The 17,573-nt window shown below is 35.2% G+C and overlaps 1 protein-coding gene across 7 annotated transcripts in view; it reads left to right on the forward strand.

The window, feature by feature from the left end:
* The first annotated feature begins 5,367 nt into the window (after positions 1-5,367).
* SLC39A12 (solute carrier family 39 member 12) overlaps positions 5,368-17,573 on the forward strand; it is a 33,895-nt gene continuing 21,689 nt past the window's right edge. For 2 of the 7 annotated variants that reach the window (XM_032705602.1, XM_032705622.1), the window contains exons 1-5: positions 5,368-5,548; positions 6,654-7,006; positions 10,936-11,217; positions 13,699-13,906; positions 15,292-15,494. In XM_032705602.1, the coding sequence (XP_032561493.1) occupies positions 6,737-7,006; positions 10,936-11,217; positions 13,699-13,906; positions 15,292-15,494 (963 nt within the window). In that variant the 5' untranslated portion in view covers positions 5,368-5,548; positions 6,654-6,736. Of the gene's footprint in view, positions 5,549-6,653; positions 7,050-10,935; positions 11,218-13,698; positions 13,907-15,291; positions 15,495-17,573 lie in introns of those variants that run through there. The other 5 variants (XM_032705610.1, XM_032705657.1, XM_032705649.1 and 2 more) reach the window with 5 other exon arrangements.

The following is a 17,573-nucleotide window of genomic DNA, read 5'->3' on the forward strand; positions in this document are numbered from 1 at the left end:
GTATTTAGGTTAACTACTTAGGTTATATATAGAGAAAAAAGCTTCTTTCATAAAATATGAACATTATAACAAACTTCCCCCTTACTACTCTTGTTACCAAACCTTTGAACAATGGATATAATAGAGGGTTACACTAACGAGATAGTATTTGGTCTGTAGTTTTAATAAAGGTGAAAACTAAGGTCACTGTAGTGCAATGAAGTTTGTATTTGGCTAAATTGTTTTCTTTCATTGTCCTTTCATTTTAGGATTTTCCTTTTTTTTTTTCTTTTCACCTTTATTGCTTCAACATCTTTTACTTGAGGCCTATTTAGTCACTCAACTATTCTGTAAATTCTTTATAGTATTGGTTCCAACTAAAAATTTCCTGAATTTAAGACAAAGAGAAAGAAAGAAACTGTCTTCCCTCCCCTCATCCTGGCTTGTATTCATGACCCAGAAACTTATATTTTTCTTTTGGTTTTTAGGTAGACTAGTAGACCTTGACAAATATCAATCTTCTCTCAGGCAACAGGTGTTTGCCTGCAATGACTTCTCCCAGTTGTGAGAATTTCTTTAGAACAACTGAACACTGAGTCATAATTTGAAAAACAAAAAGTGATGTTAGTAAACACTTATCTCAATTTCCCTAATAGTAAAAATTATTTATAAATATTTTATGAATATTTACATAAAGGAAAAACACGCAGATTACATAAAGAACATTCAAGTGCTTTTCAAGCGTAAGTTGATGAGTATCAGCAGGAAAGGAACAAATCAACATTTTGGGGTCAGAAGTCAATGGCCGAAGATGCGACATATAATACATTTCAGTTTCCTGCAAGGTGAACAGTATATCTGTCAAAGGTTATTTTTCAATTTTAAAACCTATTTTTTCCCATTAAAATATCACTTGGTGTTCTATACAGTAATACTACATTTCTACTACATACTAATATTTCATTTGAGATATTTAAATTAATAGTTCAACGTGTGTAATTGGACTGTAAATGCTTTGCACTGGATAAGACACTGCTAGAAAGATCAATTTGGTTTTCTAGCCCAGTTTCTTTGGAAATATAAAGGAGCAGGAAGAAAGTATACATAATAATATTCTGATAACACTCCAGGACAAAACAACACAATAGGCAGTGGAAAGCTTAGTAGCTGATTTCTGCATCTGTTTAGTATAAGGAGAGGTGAGATAAGTGAAGCCGACTTAGTTTGTTGACTGTACTTTGATGTTTAGATACCTTCAATAAAGTTAGGCTGATAAAGTTTCTAAGGATGATCACAAGAGCATTTTTTTCCCATGTGTTCTTAAACTTAAAAATGAGCAACAACATATCCATCCTTATGAAAACCCCTTTTTTTCTTGCCCAAGATATTACTATCTCTCATTGTGTTCAGGTTCTTGATCATAATTGTTATCATTGAATAGTCTTGATAGTTACCTCTACATCTCAATGTTTTTTGGGGTTTGTTTGTTTGTTTGTTTTAAATTTAGCCAGATAGTGAGTAATAGAGAGATTGTGTGAGGGAGAAGTCTGTACTAAGATGGAGGCAATTAATGAAGTTTTAGATTACACTTTCCATATAAATGAACACTTTAATTTCATTTAAAAACTCAGTTTTCATGACAGTAATATTTTAGGACAATAAATATCACCTTAATTCTGTAATATGTGAGAAGGCACTTCTGGAGGTATATTTTATAAAATATAAGGGCTTTGCTGGCCTAGAGTGGAAGTAATCTATGGCTTCTTTCTGTTCTACTAGATTTCCAGGTCTAAGAAAAACATTCTAATAACAGGTGAATTTTGCAATCCTTAAATAAAACAAGACTAGTTCCAGGCACATATATTAATATATATAACTCTATGTTAATATATGTAATTCAGATAATTTAAATAGCATTTATTTATTTTAATTCATTGGCAAACTTAATATATGCAATATTGTTGGATTGACATGTGATGCCAAAGAAGCTTAATTGACTGGTAATTTTAAAGTACTGACATTTTTTATTACAGCACTCTGGCATTGATTCATTGGCATAGATGCTTTATATATTGAAATTCTACACAAATTACATGCAAAATGTAGTTCTTTCATATGTCAGTATGCTGCCTATGGCTGTAATTATACAATGTGCACACATCACATTAATAACATGGAGGAAATCTGCAGTAACAGAGGATTCTCTTGTATTTGCCATAATTGCTGCGATGAATAAAAAGTAAAAAAGGCATTTGCTTAGTTCATCAAAAAGAGTTACACAGTATTGAAAGAATAACAGTTATATAGCTGCATTTCTCAGTATGATTTAAAGTTCAACAGGGGTCTTGCTAAAATTATGCCTATATCCACTCCCATTCTGCTGTACAAATAAAATTAAGATGTTTGTCATGTTGGTAGAGCTCATGGGAATGTCCCTGTCATCTCAGAGTGAGTTCTCTAAAGAAGGTTTCTGTTCCTACATAATTTGTTCACCAATCCTTTGAAACCCAGAAAATTGCAGAGTGGAGTTATCCATGGCATTTGTGAAGGGGTAACTTGCTTTTGTTCTCACAGCAGGTGCAAGGATGGGAGAAACAAGATAAGCTGCAGTAAGTCTTACTGGTTCACTTAAAACTAACTAACTAAAAATCCTATAACCAAAGAAGGCTTTCTGCATGCTCTACATCTAGTTATGCCATTTGAAAATTCCCTTCGTTCCTTTTCACTGAGAATGGAAGTTAGGATATTACTATATGAGCTTTCTAAATACAAACGATTTTATCTGTACGTGGATAAAATCTCATATGCATTTGTCTGGGATCGTGAATCCAATTGTGAAATAAAAATAAGAGTTTTATGAAGTTACCATTTTTATCACTCTTCTTTTTATCTTATTTCTTCTGTTACATATTTTCATGGGACATATACCTATGTCTGTCAACAACACTAGTTACTCTCTTGCAAGTACCCTACCATGGTAAATGTTCAAACTAATTAAAAAATATTGATTATCTCTACAGATTCTTGAGCTCAGATCCTTGCTTGATCATGCCAAGGTACTTAAGTACCTTGTGTAGTGTAGAATCCAATAATAAATAATGGAATGGAATAATTAAAAAAAATGTTTAAGTTGCTTATTTAATCAGGAAGTTCATCATAACTCTGGTTTTGCCATATAGAGCCTGTTGTCATGTTAGAATGGTAAGCTACTTGAATTTGAGTTACCCCAACTCTCAAGTTCCTTTTAAAGTTCTTTCTTACATGCATATTATCATTCTACACTAAATGGAGAGTCTCTGGCTTAGCTTATGAGCATTGTGCATGAACCTTTTTTCCCCTTTATTAAAATTCACCAAAAGACATGCAATAAAATTTGAGCCAAAACGGTAAAGTCTAATAACACGAGACAACATTAATAGTGATAGGTGCTTTGAGAGGTGATTTATTGCTGTGTGTGTATCTTAGCAAACTTCTAATGGGCATCTAACTACACAGATCAGTTATTATTGCTGTCCCATTTTATCAGTTGGCACAGCTTCAGGATGGGTAACTAGTAGGGAAATAATGCTGCTACTGAAGGGTTTGAAAAAAGGACTTAGTGATTGATGTCAGAAATTACTTCAAAAGTAGTAATCCAAGTGCTGTATAGACAGAATAATCCTTTGATGACAATGGCATGACTGAAATCACTGTGTCGAGGGTAAAAGCAGAAGCTGAGCCTTGAGTCACCATCAGTGATTTTGCCACCACTGAGAAATTCATTTCCAAGCCAGAGAAGGCTTGCAACACTTAGTCATAAAAAGGGAAGTGAATTCTCCTTTCTCCTTTGAATCAGCTGTAATAGCATGTATCAAATATTATCTGTTATATTTTAATGTACTGATTGTTTCCTTTTTTTACCATCAGTCTGTAATATAAATGTTAAAGTAAGTTGTAGCCATTATTATTATGTAAATCTCTCAGCAGCTTTCAATAGCTATAAATCATCAAATGTGTTTTTAAATGTTAGCTTCTCTCAGTAAACTGAAACAACTCTCCCACTGTTTGTACACTTTAATTGGATGGAATGAATTCTTAGTTTCGATTTCTAATTATATACAAACCACCAAATTATATACAGATAAACCTATTTTATGTTTATTTGGAGATTGAGCAATCCCCAGAATTAAATGCTGGAAGCTATTCCTCCATTATCTCAGGAATTATTTTTATTAGTGGAACAAATCTGGACCTGGTTAGCTTTTTTTGATAGAGCATATTATTTAATAGCCAGAGAACATGCATACTATCATGTGTTTCTTCTTTTCAGTCTTTCATATAAAAATAAATGTTTATATAAAAAATTCTCATTTGCATAAAGTTGCATATTTAGCAATGTTAGTTTGATAAATATAGTTTGTAATTTATGAAGTAAAATAAAAGAATATTTAATCATAGGACTGATTTTTAAAATATTCAGCCTTGATCACACGAGAATTTGTGCATTCTTCTATGCAGTTGTACTTTGTATTTTTGAGAACATTTCTTTACATTTTTCTCTTCCTTCAAGCTGGTGTTAACAGTTTAATTTTTTTATAGTCAGTATCCATTGTCAGTTCTCAAGCTGTTCCCTTTGAGCTCACCACCTTATAGGAGATATTACATACATTTTAGGACCCAGGATTTTTTTGTCAATCTAGATTTAAAGAGACTTATGGTGTTTCTATTACTACAAGCTTTCTGCTTCACAGGATTTGTTGAGCCAGCTGAGCTGATAGTCCCTTATAACATCACTGAAGGTTTGGAAGGTGGGAGAATGATATGACTGGTGTACCTGTCATTGGGGAAATCTGTCAGCCGTGACAGTTTTCACTAACTTCCAGCGCAATGATATTGTGATGGCATGGTGAGGTAAATGCCAACATTGTAACAGCATCCCTCTGGAAAATCTGAGTGGGTGAAAGAAATTTTTTTCACCACAGTCTGAGCTATCCCATTTTTTTAGTTAGTGCAAATGCAGCACAGAATAAGTGGGGATGAGAGAGACTGTTCTCTACAGGCAGTGTTTTGCAAACAAGAAATATAATTTTTCTATGGAGGTGCTTGAAAAGATTTCTATTCTACTCTGTTCTCGTATTTTCAAAAAGTAGTAATATTTTTAAAAAAAAGAAATTTGAGGTTGTAGATTTGATCAGATAATTTAGTAGCCTAGAGAACAGTTGAGTGCTTGCATGTATTATCCACCGTAATGAAATACATTCTTTCATAATTTTATACATCTTGCACTGCTAAAATACTGTTTACATAAAATGATAACTACTAAAATATGAGAAATACCTTCAACAATGCGATGCTTAGAACTTGCCAAGAAGAACATGTACTAATTCCTATCCACCTCCATTGTTACCTTAAGAGCAGCTCTCTCCATAGCAACCGAAAACTTTTCAAGGCAGCAATAAACTAATCCTCTCCAACTTCCAGAGCACCATCAAGGAATTTTAAAAACATTGGACTTCCAGCAGCTAAATACTTCTGAGGATTCAGAAGGCCACAAAGCTAGATACACGAGCATTCTTTTTCCCTTCAGAAGGTAAGAAAATAACATTTAGAAATAAATGCTTGTAACATCCTTGTGACAATGATACATGTTCCTAACTGCTAACAGTAAAATATATCTAAAGACCAAAGGATTTCCTAACATTTAACCTTTATCTGAGTGAATGCCCATTTGAATTCAGTCGTTCTTTTTCATTTTAAATGCTTTGTTAGCAGTGGTTCCTTAAAAATAAGACACACGTCTTATATTGCAGATAGAAGAAGCTGAATGTATGTGTAGCTGTTTAGCACATGTGCATTATTATCTGGGTATGTATGTCACTGCCAGTATATGCCCATCAATAAAATCAAAACCTCTGTGGAAAACAGAGGTCAAACTCATTTTTCTTGTGATTAGATACTGAGATAGATTATTGTTAAAGCGGAGGTGGTGGTTTATTAGGGTAACAAGACAGATTTATAGCATAAAATGTCTTTTGCACCTAGAGTTAACAAGTTAAACTTGTTGCTTGGGGTGTGTTTGTCTTGTTTACTCACTGAGTTCTTTGAGTGAAACTAAGACCTCAGCTTTGTAACTTTTTCATCTGATCATAAAACATGACTAATTTTTAAGTATGTCCTGTTCATTCTTGTTTTGTGCTGTATAGTTGGAGTTTAGTAACATTGGTAAAGTGTTTTGAAAATATAACCTGCTCTCTATCATTGCTATATAACATAATTACTGCACATTCATATCAGTATTACGCTAGTAATATTTATTTACAGCTATTTTTGCTACTAGAAACTTGTTTCATAATGGAATGAAAGTGAAAGCAATGGTATTTTCCTGTTCTTACCAAAAGAAATTATTAATGAATACAGTAACATAACACTAAAGTGAAAGATATACACTTTATTTTTAAGAGGAGGGAAGGGCACTTTCAGAGGACCTCTTGTTGGTAATTCTACAGAAGTTTTAAGGCCATGGTTGTCTTAGTTTCCTGCTGTTCCGTGCTGTAAAGCCCTTACAGGCTCCCTGTTGTTCAAAAACAGCTTGTCACTGCAAATCAGCTTAGCCGACCAATTAATAAATCCTTTCAAACATATTGCATTCACACTAATTAAAGGGTTGGGGTTTCTTTTTCTCCTTTACCATTCAGATTCCTCAGGTTTCCAGTTTAAGCTCTGAAGTGCAAACAACAATCCAACATTCAGTGCAGATCCCTGACTGCAAGAAGAGGAGATGTGTTTTCTGACCAAGCATTCAGCTCTTGGGGTGGTATGTTCTGCTTTCATATTCAGCGTGCTCATTGCTGAAGGACAGCCTGGGGAAGAGCATGGGCAGGATGGCAGCTATGCTCCCAGCAGAGGCTATCTGATGGAAGTTTTACGCGTTCTTTCAGCTGAAAGCACTGAGCTCCACATGAACCATTCGCGAGAACTGGTCAAAATGTTACTGGAGAGAGCTGAATGCCCACAGCGGATTTATGGCATGCAAGAGGATTGTAATATGGTTAGTGCTTCAATTAATGAGGGATATCTTTACAGCATCGTCAGTGAGTTCTAACATTATTTATTAGAGTGATACTGTCCTGAATGCAGAACCTAAACATGTAAAAATCTTGTTGTTGCAGAAAGAAAAAAAAAAGTCCCTGCTTTTTTTAACTTTGAATTATTATTTATTGCTTAAGCTCATGAAGAGATATTCCAAATATGACATGCATTCCTTAAAAATACCAAGCTTCAGTCACATAACACTAATAACTTTCCTTTAAAAGTTGTTAAATGTTTGTTTTCCAATCAAAATTTTTCTACTTAAATCTGATCTAACAATAAAGCATGAGTTTGAATTTTAGGCACAAGATTTCCACTGTGGAAAGACACAGGTAAACACTGGGGACCAGTTCTTCTTTTTTTTTGCTTTTACTTCATAAAAATAAAACCCAGACAGGATTGTCTCAGATTTAAGTGCCACCTCACTGAATCATTCAAGGTTTAGAGGAGGGTTTTGGTAAGCAGTTCAGGTCAAGGAAAATCAAAGGCAGAACAATGGATCTACAAATCCAAATTGAAACTGGAAGTAGTCCAGGGTACAGTTTCACAGAAGGATTGGTTGTCTAGTTGAGTTGAGAATATTTGCAGAACTGATTCATGATTCAATGAAGAAAGGACAGACACAGTGCTAAGTGGGTAATTCGCTGAAAAGGACGACAAAGGGCTTGGTCAGTCTTGGCTTTCAATGACATTATTCTGGCTCTGGCACCGTTGTTCACTGACCTACATACAGCAGAGTCTCACTTTATACCACAATAATGAGGGTGGTCATAAAGGTGAATGCTTTCATGAAGTACTATTCTCAGCAATCTGCCAAGCCAACGAATTGGCGATCTTTTTATCCTACGCAGTAGAGAGCTACTTACTTAATTGACCCTTTCAATAAATGCTCCCATTTCTCATATGAACCCAAATGTGAAATTTTGTACATAAGTAATGTAGATGCCTAAATGGATATATATTTTTTATGAAGGAGATTATGCACATATGGGCAACAGATATGTATCAGATATGGACCCAGATCAAAAGCTGAGAATGTGTTAAACATGGGTCCTCCTAAATTTCACAAAACAGGATTCTAGTTTTTTGTTTGTCCTCTTTGTTTTTCTTCTCTTGCTTGACATATTTTTTCCATATGTATTTGTGCTGTATTTGTGGAGAGTCTTCCCACTATGACCTTGGATGGAAGAAATCTAAGGGAAACTTAGCTGGGACTTACTTTGGTCAGTGCGACCGCTCTCTTCAGGCTTCATCTTGGAAATTTCCCGTGGGAAGAATTTGAAGACTTTCACCATATGCAGTGCTCCTCGGTGTTGGCTGAATCAGAAACACTGCGCTCATCCTGTACTGCCAGTGTTTCTGTGTCAGTGCCACAGGAGCACAGTTCACTATAGGAAATCCGTGAGAGAGACGTGGCATCTTCAGTCACATGGAGCCCACATGGCACTGTGCTGAAATCTTCCATGATGATTTAACAAGATTTGGTAAACCAAGACATCAAAAACTCTGCAAGAAGTGTTATCCTTCAATGTCATCAAAATTTGAAACAGAATGCCCCACCTTAACTTGGAATTTTTGGGAATCACTAATTGATTACAGATTCAACTTTCTCTTCTAAATCCAGGATTCTGTTTATACTATGACTTTGTTTTCAAAATTTTTTAACTATTATTTTTAATGATGTCTCTAATGGGCATTTAAAAGCAGTGAAATTTTAACACTTTTTTTAGACTTCTTTTGGTTTGTTTTTACATACTGGCCCCGAGACTCTTTGGCCAGGAGCTGGCAGCTATTGAGTGGCATCTGACACTTCTTTATCTCCTAATCACACAGAAGTTATATATTTCTTGCATTGGTAAGACAATTTGTTCTGAACTTCTGGCCCCTTAAACAAAAGAAACTCAGAGTTCACTGCTCATGTTCTGGGCTTCTCTTTTATAGCAAATAAGAATTTCTAAATCAAGGACATGCAGATGTTATTCCTCTAAAATATTAGTAGCAGAAAAAAACCCAACAAAACCAAACCACTGATGAACCAATTTATATCCTCTTAATATCTCTTCAAGAGTCACTCTCCATGGCTAGGCATATACTGTGGAGTAACTTCATCTTTTACAATGCACCTGCTTCCTTCCGATTAGCAATTTTCTTTTTAGTCATCTTCCTTGCAAGAGCAAACAATGGCTTCACTGATTACAATTTATCCTCACTGGATTTTGAAATCTTACAGAAATCTTTGAAAATCTTCCACTACATGCAGTGTGCTTATTGTACTGAGTGTTCATAAAGGCTGGTTGACTAATTTGAGGTCTTTGGGACAGAAAACAGAACGGCCATATTCCTCCTAGCCCAAATACTAATTCTCAGAGATATGCGTTAGAAAAAGTTAGACTTACAGACCTTAATAGGCAATGTAAGCAGGACATAACAGAGTATACTGCAATCTAGTTAATTTATGAGTATAAATAGTGAATTTAGATATTGATATCCACAGGGTTTTTCTTGGGATTTTTTTTAGACTCAGTATTTTAAGAATTTTTGTTAGAATTATTTATATTAAAAAGTCGCAGTTCTCTCAGTCCCTCCAAGGAACACTGAATTCTGAACACACCATTGTGTACTTCATTGACCCAGCTTCAGTGCAGAAAAATGAACTAACATATAGGGTGAGCCACACTGACCAACATATCATGCTGGTAGCCACAAACAATTTATTCTGAAAAGCTGGACTCTGTATGTATGCATGAATTTATTAGAGTGCAGTGTTGATCCTTCAATGGTACCTTCATACGTTGTAGTTTCTTCCCTGAAATGTACAGTTCAGCTACTCTACCGTAATGGTTGAGATTAGATGACACATCTGTATCATGCTTGGAAAGGAGTCTGTTGGAAAAAAGCAGATAAACAGTGAATGACATTAATTACAGGATCTCTTCAAGGAAGATTCTTTATTCTGGAGTTCAGTATCTTATTTCTCATAGCCTAACATAGACCTCTATTAGTCTTTTTGTCTAATTTTAAAGACTAACTTGTTTTTGAGCCTGCAAAAGTTTCTGGAAACTGTCTTTGTATAAAAAAAAATGAGGTTTATGTAGACATATGTAAATATACATATGTATTAAAAAATCTGTGCTCAGATAGAAAGTCTGTACAGGGTGAATACATAATCTCAGTCCCTTTTGAAATGTATTTGAAGAACTAAATGGTGTTGAGACCTTGTGCTGGCTCTCTGCACTGTATTGCATTGTTGCAGTTAACAGAATTCATTAAGAAAAACATAAAAATAGCTGTGTGATTACAGGGTCAATTAATTCTTTCAACAGTGCATCAAATATGATGTAACTTCTGTTTACATACCCTGAGTTAACTATGGTTTTTATCTTACGATGCAGAATGCACAGATGAAAATATGAATAACCTTACCTAATAACCCTTATCTAATATATTTATAACCAGAAGTATAATCTTTTGAAGCCAGTGGAAGGCTTTTAATCTCTACAATGATTGATCAGAGTTAGTCCTAATTTGTTGTGAGTCTTCAATCATCAAATCATTGAATCACAGAGTAGACTCATAGAATGATTTCTGTTAGAAGGGACCTCAAACCCCCCTCCCATGACTAGGAGCACCTTCCACTGGACCAGGTTGCTCAAAGCCCCATCTCTGGGATATTTCTTATAAACAAAAGTGGTACTGGACAAAAAACCAGAGTGTGATCTTGCAGCCACAGAACTGCATTGAATTACCTGTACCTTCTTCCTGCCATTCCATCAGCCTGCATCTGTGTGGTTGAATATAAAAGTTGATTTCTCCTTCCTAATTGTATTTGCAGATGCCTGGCAGTGTGTTACTTGAGTTGAATTTCCATTTATTTTTATTTCTTCACAGTGCCTTGAACCAGATGCTTTGTTGCTAGTAGCTGGAGGAGATTTAGACGACCATCTCAGTGAAGAAGTATTTGAAAGAATTTCTCTTATTCTTCTCTACCACATTCTTCATCGCAGAGATGTATGTTCTCCAGAACTCAGCTTGAATAATAAGGATTATAAATTTTACCTGCAGAGTATGCTTAGTTTAAGACATGATGAAGACTGTTATTATTTTTCACGGAATGAAACTGAAGATATTTTGGCTGCAGTAAGGCAACATTTTAAAACTTCTGAAACCCAGGTAAAGAAAACATAAGTAAATATAGCTTCATATTTACTACTGATATAGTGCCTATATGTTAGTGCAGACATTGTGTCACTATCGTGGTCTGCCAGAAAAACGTAAATAACAATGTGAGAGCACAGGCTGAGCACTGGTGTTTTGCTATACATGCTGTTTATTGTTAACCTTTCCTTGAGTTGCTTTTGGCTACTTAGCACTTCCACAGGGTCTACTGAGACATGGCTAGGGAGATACTGCATATCAGGGAACATTTCCAATAGGTAATTAGATGCAGTTGACCAGCTCAAAGCAGATGGAAAAGAGCATAGCTGTGTAGATGCAAGATCTTGCACTTGGCTCCAAGGACAGAAAATGCTTTCTCATCTCTTAGTATTTTATAGTGTATATATATATATATACACACTAGCAGTGATTATATTTAAATGGTATAAAGCAGAATAGCTCCACAACTGATTGGGCTGTACAGGAGAAGTAACGAATCATTATGCTATGATGAAATCCTTGCCAGGTTCTACACTTCCATGTCCATCCAAAGCAGGATGGAATAAGGAATCTATCCAAATGATGGTTTCCTTCAGTTGGAACACATACATTTGTAACTAATTATCTACCAGCACAGATATGCCTTGTAGAAAGATTGATACAGATAAGCTTAAAATAAAAAAAAAAAAAAAGGATACTGAGTATTTTCAGCTAAGATCATCCTTACTAGAGTCAGGAAACATGCAGTGAGTTTTCTCATTGCTGTTTATTATTCCTTACCTCAAGTATTATTCCTTACCTCTAAAATAGTAGAATGATATTTTAGAGTTCAAAATCTAAGAAAAAATGTTTTCCTTGTAATGGGCAATAAAATAGCTTTTTGTCTGTTAAGATAACTCCTGAAGTGCAGATTGACCTCCTGTTTGTAGCCCCTTAGATCTGTTCATAATGTTAAGTTAAATTTCATATACTGCAAAGCTTGAATTTGCCCTTTTCTTTTTCATATAATTAGATTTTAATTTACATTATACTGTAGTAGAGTTTTCTGCACAAACAGAAGATGGGTAGGAGTGCTGGCTGTGTCCAGAATATTGAGGGCCTCCAGTTCCTCTTTCTGTCTTCTTTATGTAAACATTTCCCATCATAAATTATTCATTGACCAGTACTTTTGTTTTTGAGTCTTGGTGAACGTGCCAATTTCCAAGAACTCCAATGGTATCTGAGCAACTGTAAAGAGGCATCAATGCGTATTTCGAATGTCAAGATAGAATAACAACCCAGAAAGTGCTTTACTGTGGATTCTGTTTGCTTATGCTGGCAGTATAATCAGTTGTCAAGCCTGTCCAGTAACTGAAACTTCACCACTCACTGACCTGGGGGAAAAGAGAGTTTTTTTATGAAAGGTACTCCAACCATAATAGCATAATACTTAGAATCACAACACCTGAGTTATGAAAAAGGACCAATGATGCAGGGTAGTAACAGAAGAAAAGAATTTTTAGTGACTGTGTGTTTTGGTTTCATAGAAAATATCCTCTTCTCATTCATAGCACCTAATATCTTGTTTGAAATAAGGGATTAAATATTGGGTTGGGGAAATTTTGATATGTAATGAATGAACAGGAAAAGAAATGCCAGCCAACCTCCTCTCTGCCGTGTTTATGGCCCACAGACAGAGAGATGAGTATGAATAAAATAAACGACTGCTGTACTTGCTCACCTAGTTGTCTTTTTAGTTTAGTTAATATGAGTTAGAAAGAAATATTTTTTGCCTTTGTTGTATTGTTTTTGTATTCTTTCAAACCCCAACGTGTGAAGTGGAAACAAACAAGAAAGGCAAAAATGGAAGAAAACAGGGATAAGTTTCCAGGTAATGGAAACAGACCTGCAGACATCCACATGCATGGTTGTACACCACTGACTACTGTTCCTTTTTGGTCACCCAGCAGACAAGTCACTCTTTATTTGCAAAATTATATCTTTCCATATTGTCCCCAGATAACTACTCCATAACAAAATATTGTTTCCATTTAATATATAGGGAACTAAAAATATTTAGAGAATTCCCACTGAAGTTTAAGATGAAGAATTAGAATCTATATTATTTAAGTCAATTGCCTGTGCCTTAATGAAAATTCCTCCCTTTTCTACCACTTTCTGGAAGTAGATGCAGATGCAATTGAGGACACTGGAATAGTAGAAATGGCACGAAAATAACACTAAGCAAAAATAACAGTAACCACAAATAACCTGAATGAAGGATTGTACTTCTTCCCCACTAGACACAAAATAAAAGTTCAAGATTTTTAATTCTATGTCTGTTTTCATGAAAATGCCCTTTGTTTCACTGTCCTGTTGTCAATTACAGCTTCAATCTTAATTTTTTCTACTCTGGCTCTCTGTGAAAATGTTCTCCCCAGTTTCTCCTCTTGTCACTCCAATTATTGAAATGAAGGTGACCAGGGCTGTCTTCATGCTGTTTTCTCCTGATTTCAGTGTGTTGATGTGAGCACTCTGGAGAAAAATGCTGATATAACGGACAGAGATGGTGCTGATGAAAACACTCTTCCACGCCTGGCTGCTTTAATCATTACTCTGGCTCTCCAGGGAGTCTGCATGGGGAAAGCAAGTTTGCCTTCCCCAGAATTCTTTATAAAATATATCTTCAGTTCTCTAAACAGTACCACTGAGCTCCAAGTGACAGGTAAGCTATTTATTAATCTCTAGTTGCCTTTTGCAACACACATTTTGTGTAAACTATCTTTACATGCCTAAATGACTTTTTTGCACTTCATTTTAGGTCCTCATTTTAAAGTTGTTAAGTAGTCTCTTCTAAATTTAAAAACAAGGTTGGAAAAGAAACTCCTTATTTTGATAATTCTCAGAGAGGTATAAAGCAAATTGCTACTGAGATTATTACATTTTATTCAACATTAATTTATAACTGAATTGCACAGCACCGTCTGAACTACCACTCTGAGAGTGGCAATCTAGCTATGAGGGCAGAGTTCACTGGGGCTTCATTTACATTGATTCTTTATGCAGATCTTCATACATTGCAGAACTCTTTTAGGGACAGATGGGATAATTCTTGTACAGTAGCCAGATTAGATGTCTTAGTAACTCACACCTCGGTGTAGATATACAGATCCGTTTGCTTAAGTAGCCAAAAAAAGTAGTCAAACACCTTATCAGAAGCCTTTTTGTAAGATTCATTGTTAAGAGTATACCATTTATATTTTCTGATTAGCAACATTAAAGGATTATCACATAGAAACTTTCTTATTCTCACTGACCTAAGCTCCTTTGAAATCAGTTTGTGGACTGCTTTCGTTTCTAATGGACAAACTAAGGTTTGCAGAAACTATCACTATGGTTTTATTTGAAAATGAGGGAGTAAGGAAGGTAATAAGTAAGACAGGATAAGGTATGCCCCCTCAAATAACCAAGAATTTCATCACCAGAAGCACCCCTTGCACTCAAGCTATGTCATGGAGTACATCCCTGCATTATCTCAGGTTTCGATTAGGGATCTTGACTCCCTCCTTCCTATTTCAGTGCTATGAGCAGGCATGCTTCTTGATTAACCAAAGAAGAGTGAAAATCTACTGTCCTGTGTTCCACTTCTGAAATACAAGGGCAGCACAGTGTCCTGAAGATTGATTTTAGGACATCCTATAAAGGATCTGTCTTCTGGTCTGAATACCTGGCCATGACGACTTAGTGTGGAGTTCCATTTACACAGGAAAATTTTAAGAACAGTGAAGTTCTTTAACAATAACTAGATAACTTTCTAAGTGATTGATGATTAAATGAAAGATGAATTGTCTTTCAGTCCCATCTGTTTTCTTCTGAGACAGTCATAGGCAAAACATCTGAGTGGGGCATGTAAAACAAGAAAGGCTGAGTATCTAGGTGTCTTCAACCTCTAGTGTTGTTAAGCCTCCAGTACCAAACTGAGAAAAGAGTATTAAAATGAGGAATAGAATTAATGTTATATCTAACAAAATTTTAATAATTATTTTTGGTTTTATCTTTTAAAAGTGTGTTTTCCCATGGTAACGTATCTGTTTTCTAATGAATTACTAGAACTAGAACAACTACTAAATGTGCTTACAGCCAAAAAGACCTGCACTGTAAATGGACAATTCCACAGTCACAAAAGAAGACGTTACAGTATTGCAATCAGAGATACTGGAAGAAAAAATAGTCCATTCAAAGGAAACCATACAAAAGGAGATTCTCTGAAAGGCTATTTTGAAGATCGTGAAAGGAACACAGATTGGGACCAGGTTAATTTGTTTTTCTGTTATTATAGTATTGGTCACAGAAGTTCAAATTGTTTTGCAAACAGTACATAACTTCTGAGGTAAAATGTTTTTGTTTCAAAAAGTCATGTTGATATTGACGGAAATATATTTTTATATAGTTATATTTGTTTAAATATTAATTGGGGAAAGAACTTTATGGATGTTTACCATGTGATTACTGTAGCTGGGAAGGGCTAACAGAATAGTTACAGATGACTGTAGTAACATGACTTCAATGTTTTCACACAGTTATTAGAGATTTCTTGTGCTCTTATGTCATAGAGCTTCTAGGCCCCCTTAAATGACCTGGTAGAAAGAAGGGTTGTTTTGTACTAAGGAAAACAAAGTAAATTATTTCTATGAAAGTTGCTTTTAAAAGGCTTCTGTAAACTGAAGATTGGGCATTTCCAAACTCTTTTAATAGCCGTCTTGGACTCCACAAGGTTTCTTTAGAAAGCAGAGAGTCTGTAAGACAGAGTCCTAGCTACTACCCAGTATCCTCTTTGAGGACTTTGAAGGCTCAGTGCAGGTGAATTTATCCTTATCCTAAGAATTTAAAAATAAATGGTGTATATTTTGATGTATACATCTGAAATATATACTTCAAAGGACACATTTGTATTAATTTCAATTTTTTACAATTTACATTAACTCAGTGACAACGTTCATTCTCCATTTAGGAGAATGAGTGATGTGCAATTGACTTTTGCTGTGTGGTCATTATATAATGTGGAACTGGGACAAATTGCATTTGCTTAAATGCCATTCAGATAGATATTTATCTGTGTAATTTTATGGAATGTGAAATGCATACTCTATCAATAGATTTCTTTATTTCCTGCTGCCCACAAAAAAGAATCCTGCTGATCATCATGATGAGGCTTTTAATGGGGTCTCAAAATAACTTTAAATTGAGGTCATTTTAAATATGTTTCATATAAATTTTAAACTAGGAAGGACAGAAATCAGTTGTGACACTCTCTGTAAAAGAAGAAAAATTGTAATAGAAGAATTTATGAACCTCAGTTTTTGATTTCTTGAACTTCTGATACTGACTGTAGCTCAAAAGAAAAGTATCTAGGGGAGTTATCTGAGCAGTCAACTGAGAGCCAAGTATTCTGTATATATGAAAAAAAAAATCACTAAGAAACATCTGGAGAGAAGATAATTGCTCTTCTGTATTAATTCCTAGATTCTCTGGGATTTTTTTCCATTCCTCTTCTTTCTAACTATGTCTATTTTCCTTGACATATTTCATTAGAACTCTTCACGTTTCACTGTTGTGTTGCTAATTTTGTCCCATTTTCTGCACTTATCACAGTGATTGTGCTCTGTTAGTGACAGATTCTGCTACATACAAGGAATTTGCTTGTTTATGGCTTGTGTTTGCTAACTACATTAAGATCTGTAATCTAATTTTTAGATAGGAGTCATTATTTGAAACATTATCGCAGGAAAAATGTCATTGCTTTCTTTTTAAGTCATCATTGTCTCTACATTTAAAAAATGTGTATAACACAAGAAAGTAGCAGGTGATCTAATAAGACAAATGATCTTAAATTCCATTAAACTGTGTCACAATATCTGTATCCCTTTACTATTTCTCATTAAACAAACATGGATTTTGCAAACCAAAATCATCCATCCATTCAATTTTTCACATGAAAATATGCAAATTTTATTTACTTGTTTCTTCAGTACCATCCTCCAGGAGTACACACATAGTTGCTTTACTAATGGAGACTTAGTGCTCTGCCTCTCTATGTTAGAAAGCTTAAAAGGTTGGGTTTTGCAAGTGATAGTGAACGGTGCTGCATCCAGCTGGCAGCTGGTCACAAGTGGTCACAAGCGTCCCCCAGGGACAATTCATGCAGCCCAGTGTCCAGTTAGTGGTCATTGCCACCGGGACACACTGGTGGCTCATGTTCAAGCCATCTGTCAGAACCCACCCCAAGGGCTTTTTCTATAAACCTACCTTCCTACTGGTCAGTTTTCCCCAGCCTTCATTGGCGCATGGGGTTATTCCGTTTGAAGCACCATAAATTTGTCTTGGCTGATCTT

This window comes from Chiroxiphia lanceolata, chromosome 1, assembly GCF_009829145.1.
Source record: "Chiroxiphia lanceolata isolate bChiLan1 chromosome 1, bChiLan1.pri, whole genome shotgun sequence".
NCBI lineage: Eukaryota > Metazoa > Chordata > Aves > Passeriformes > Pipridae > Chiroxiphia > Chiroxiphia lanceolata.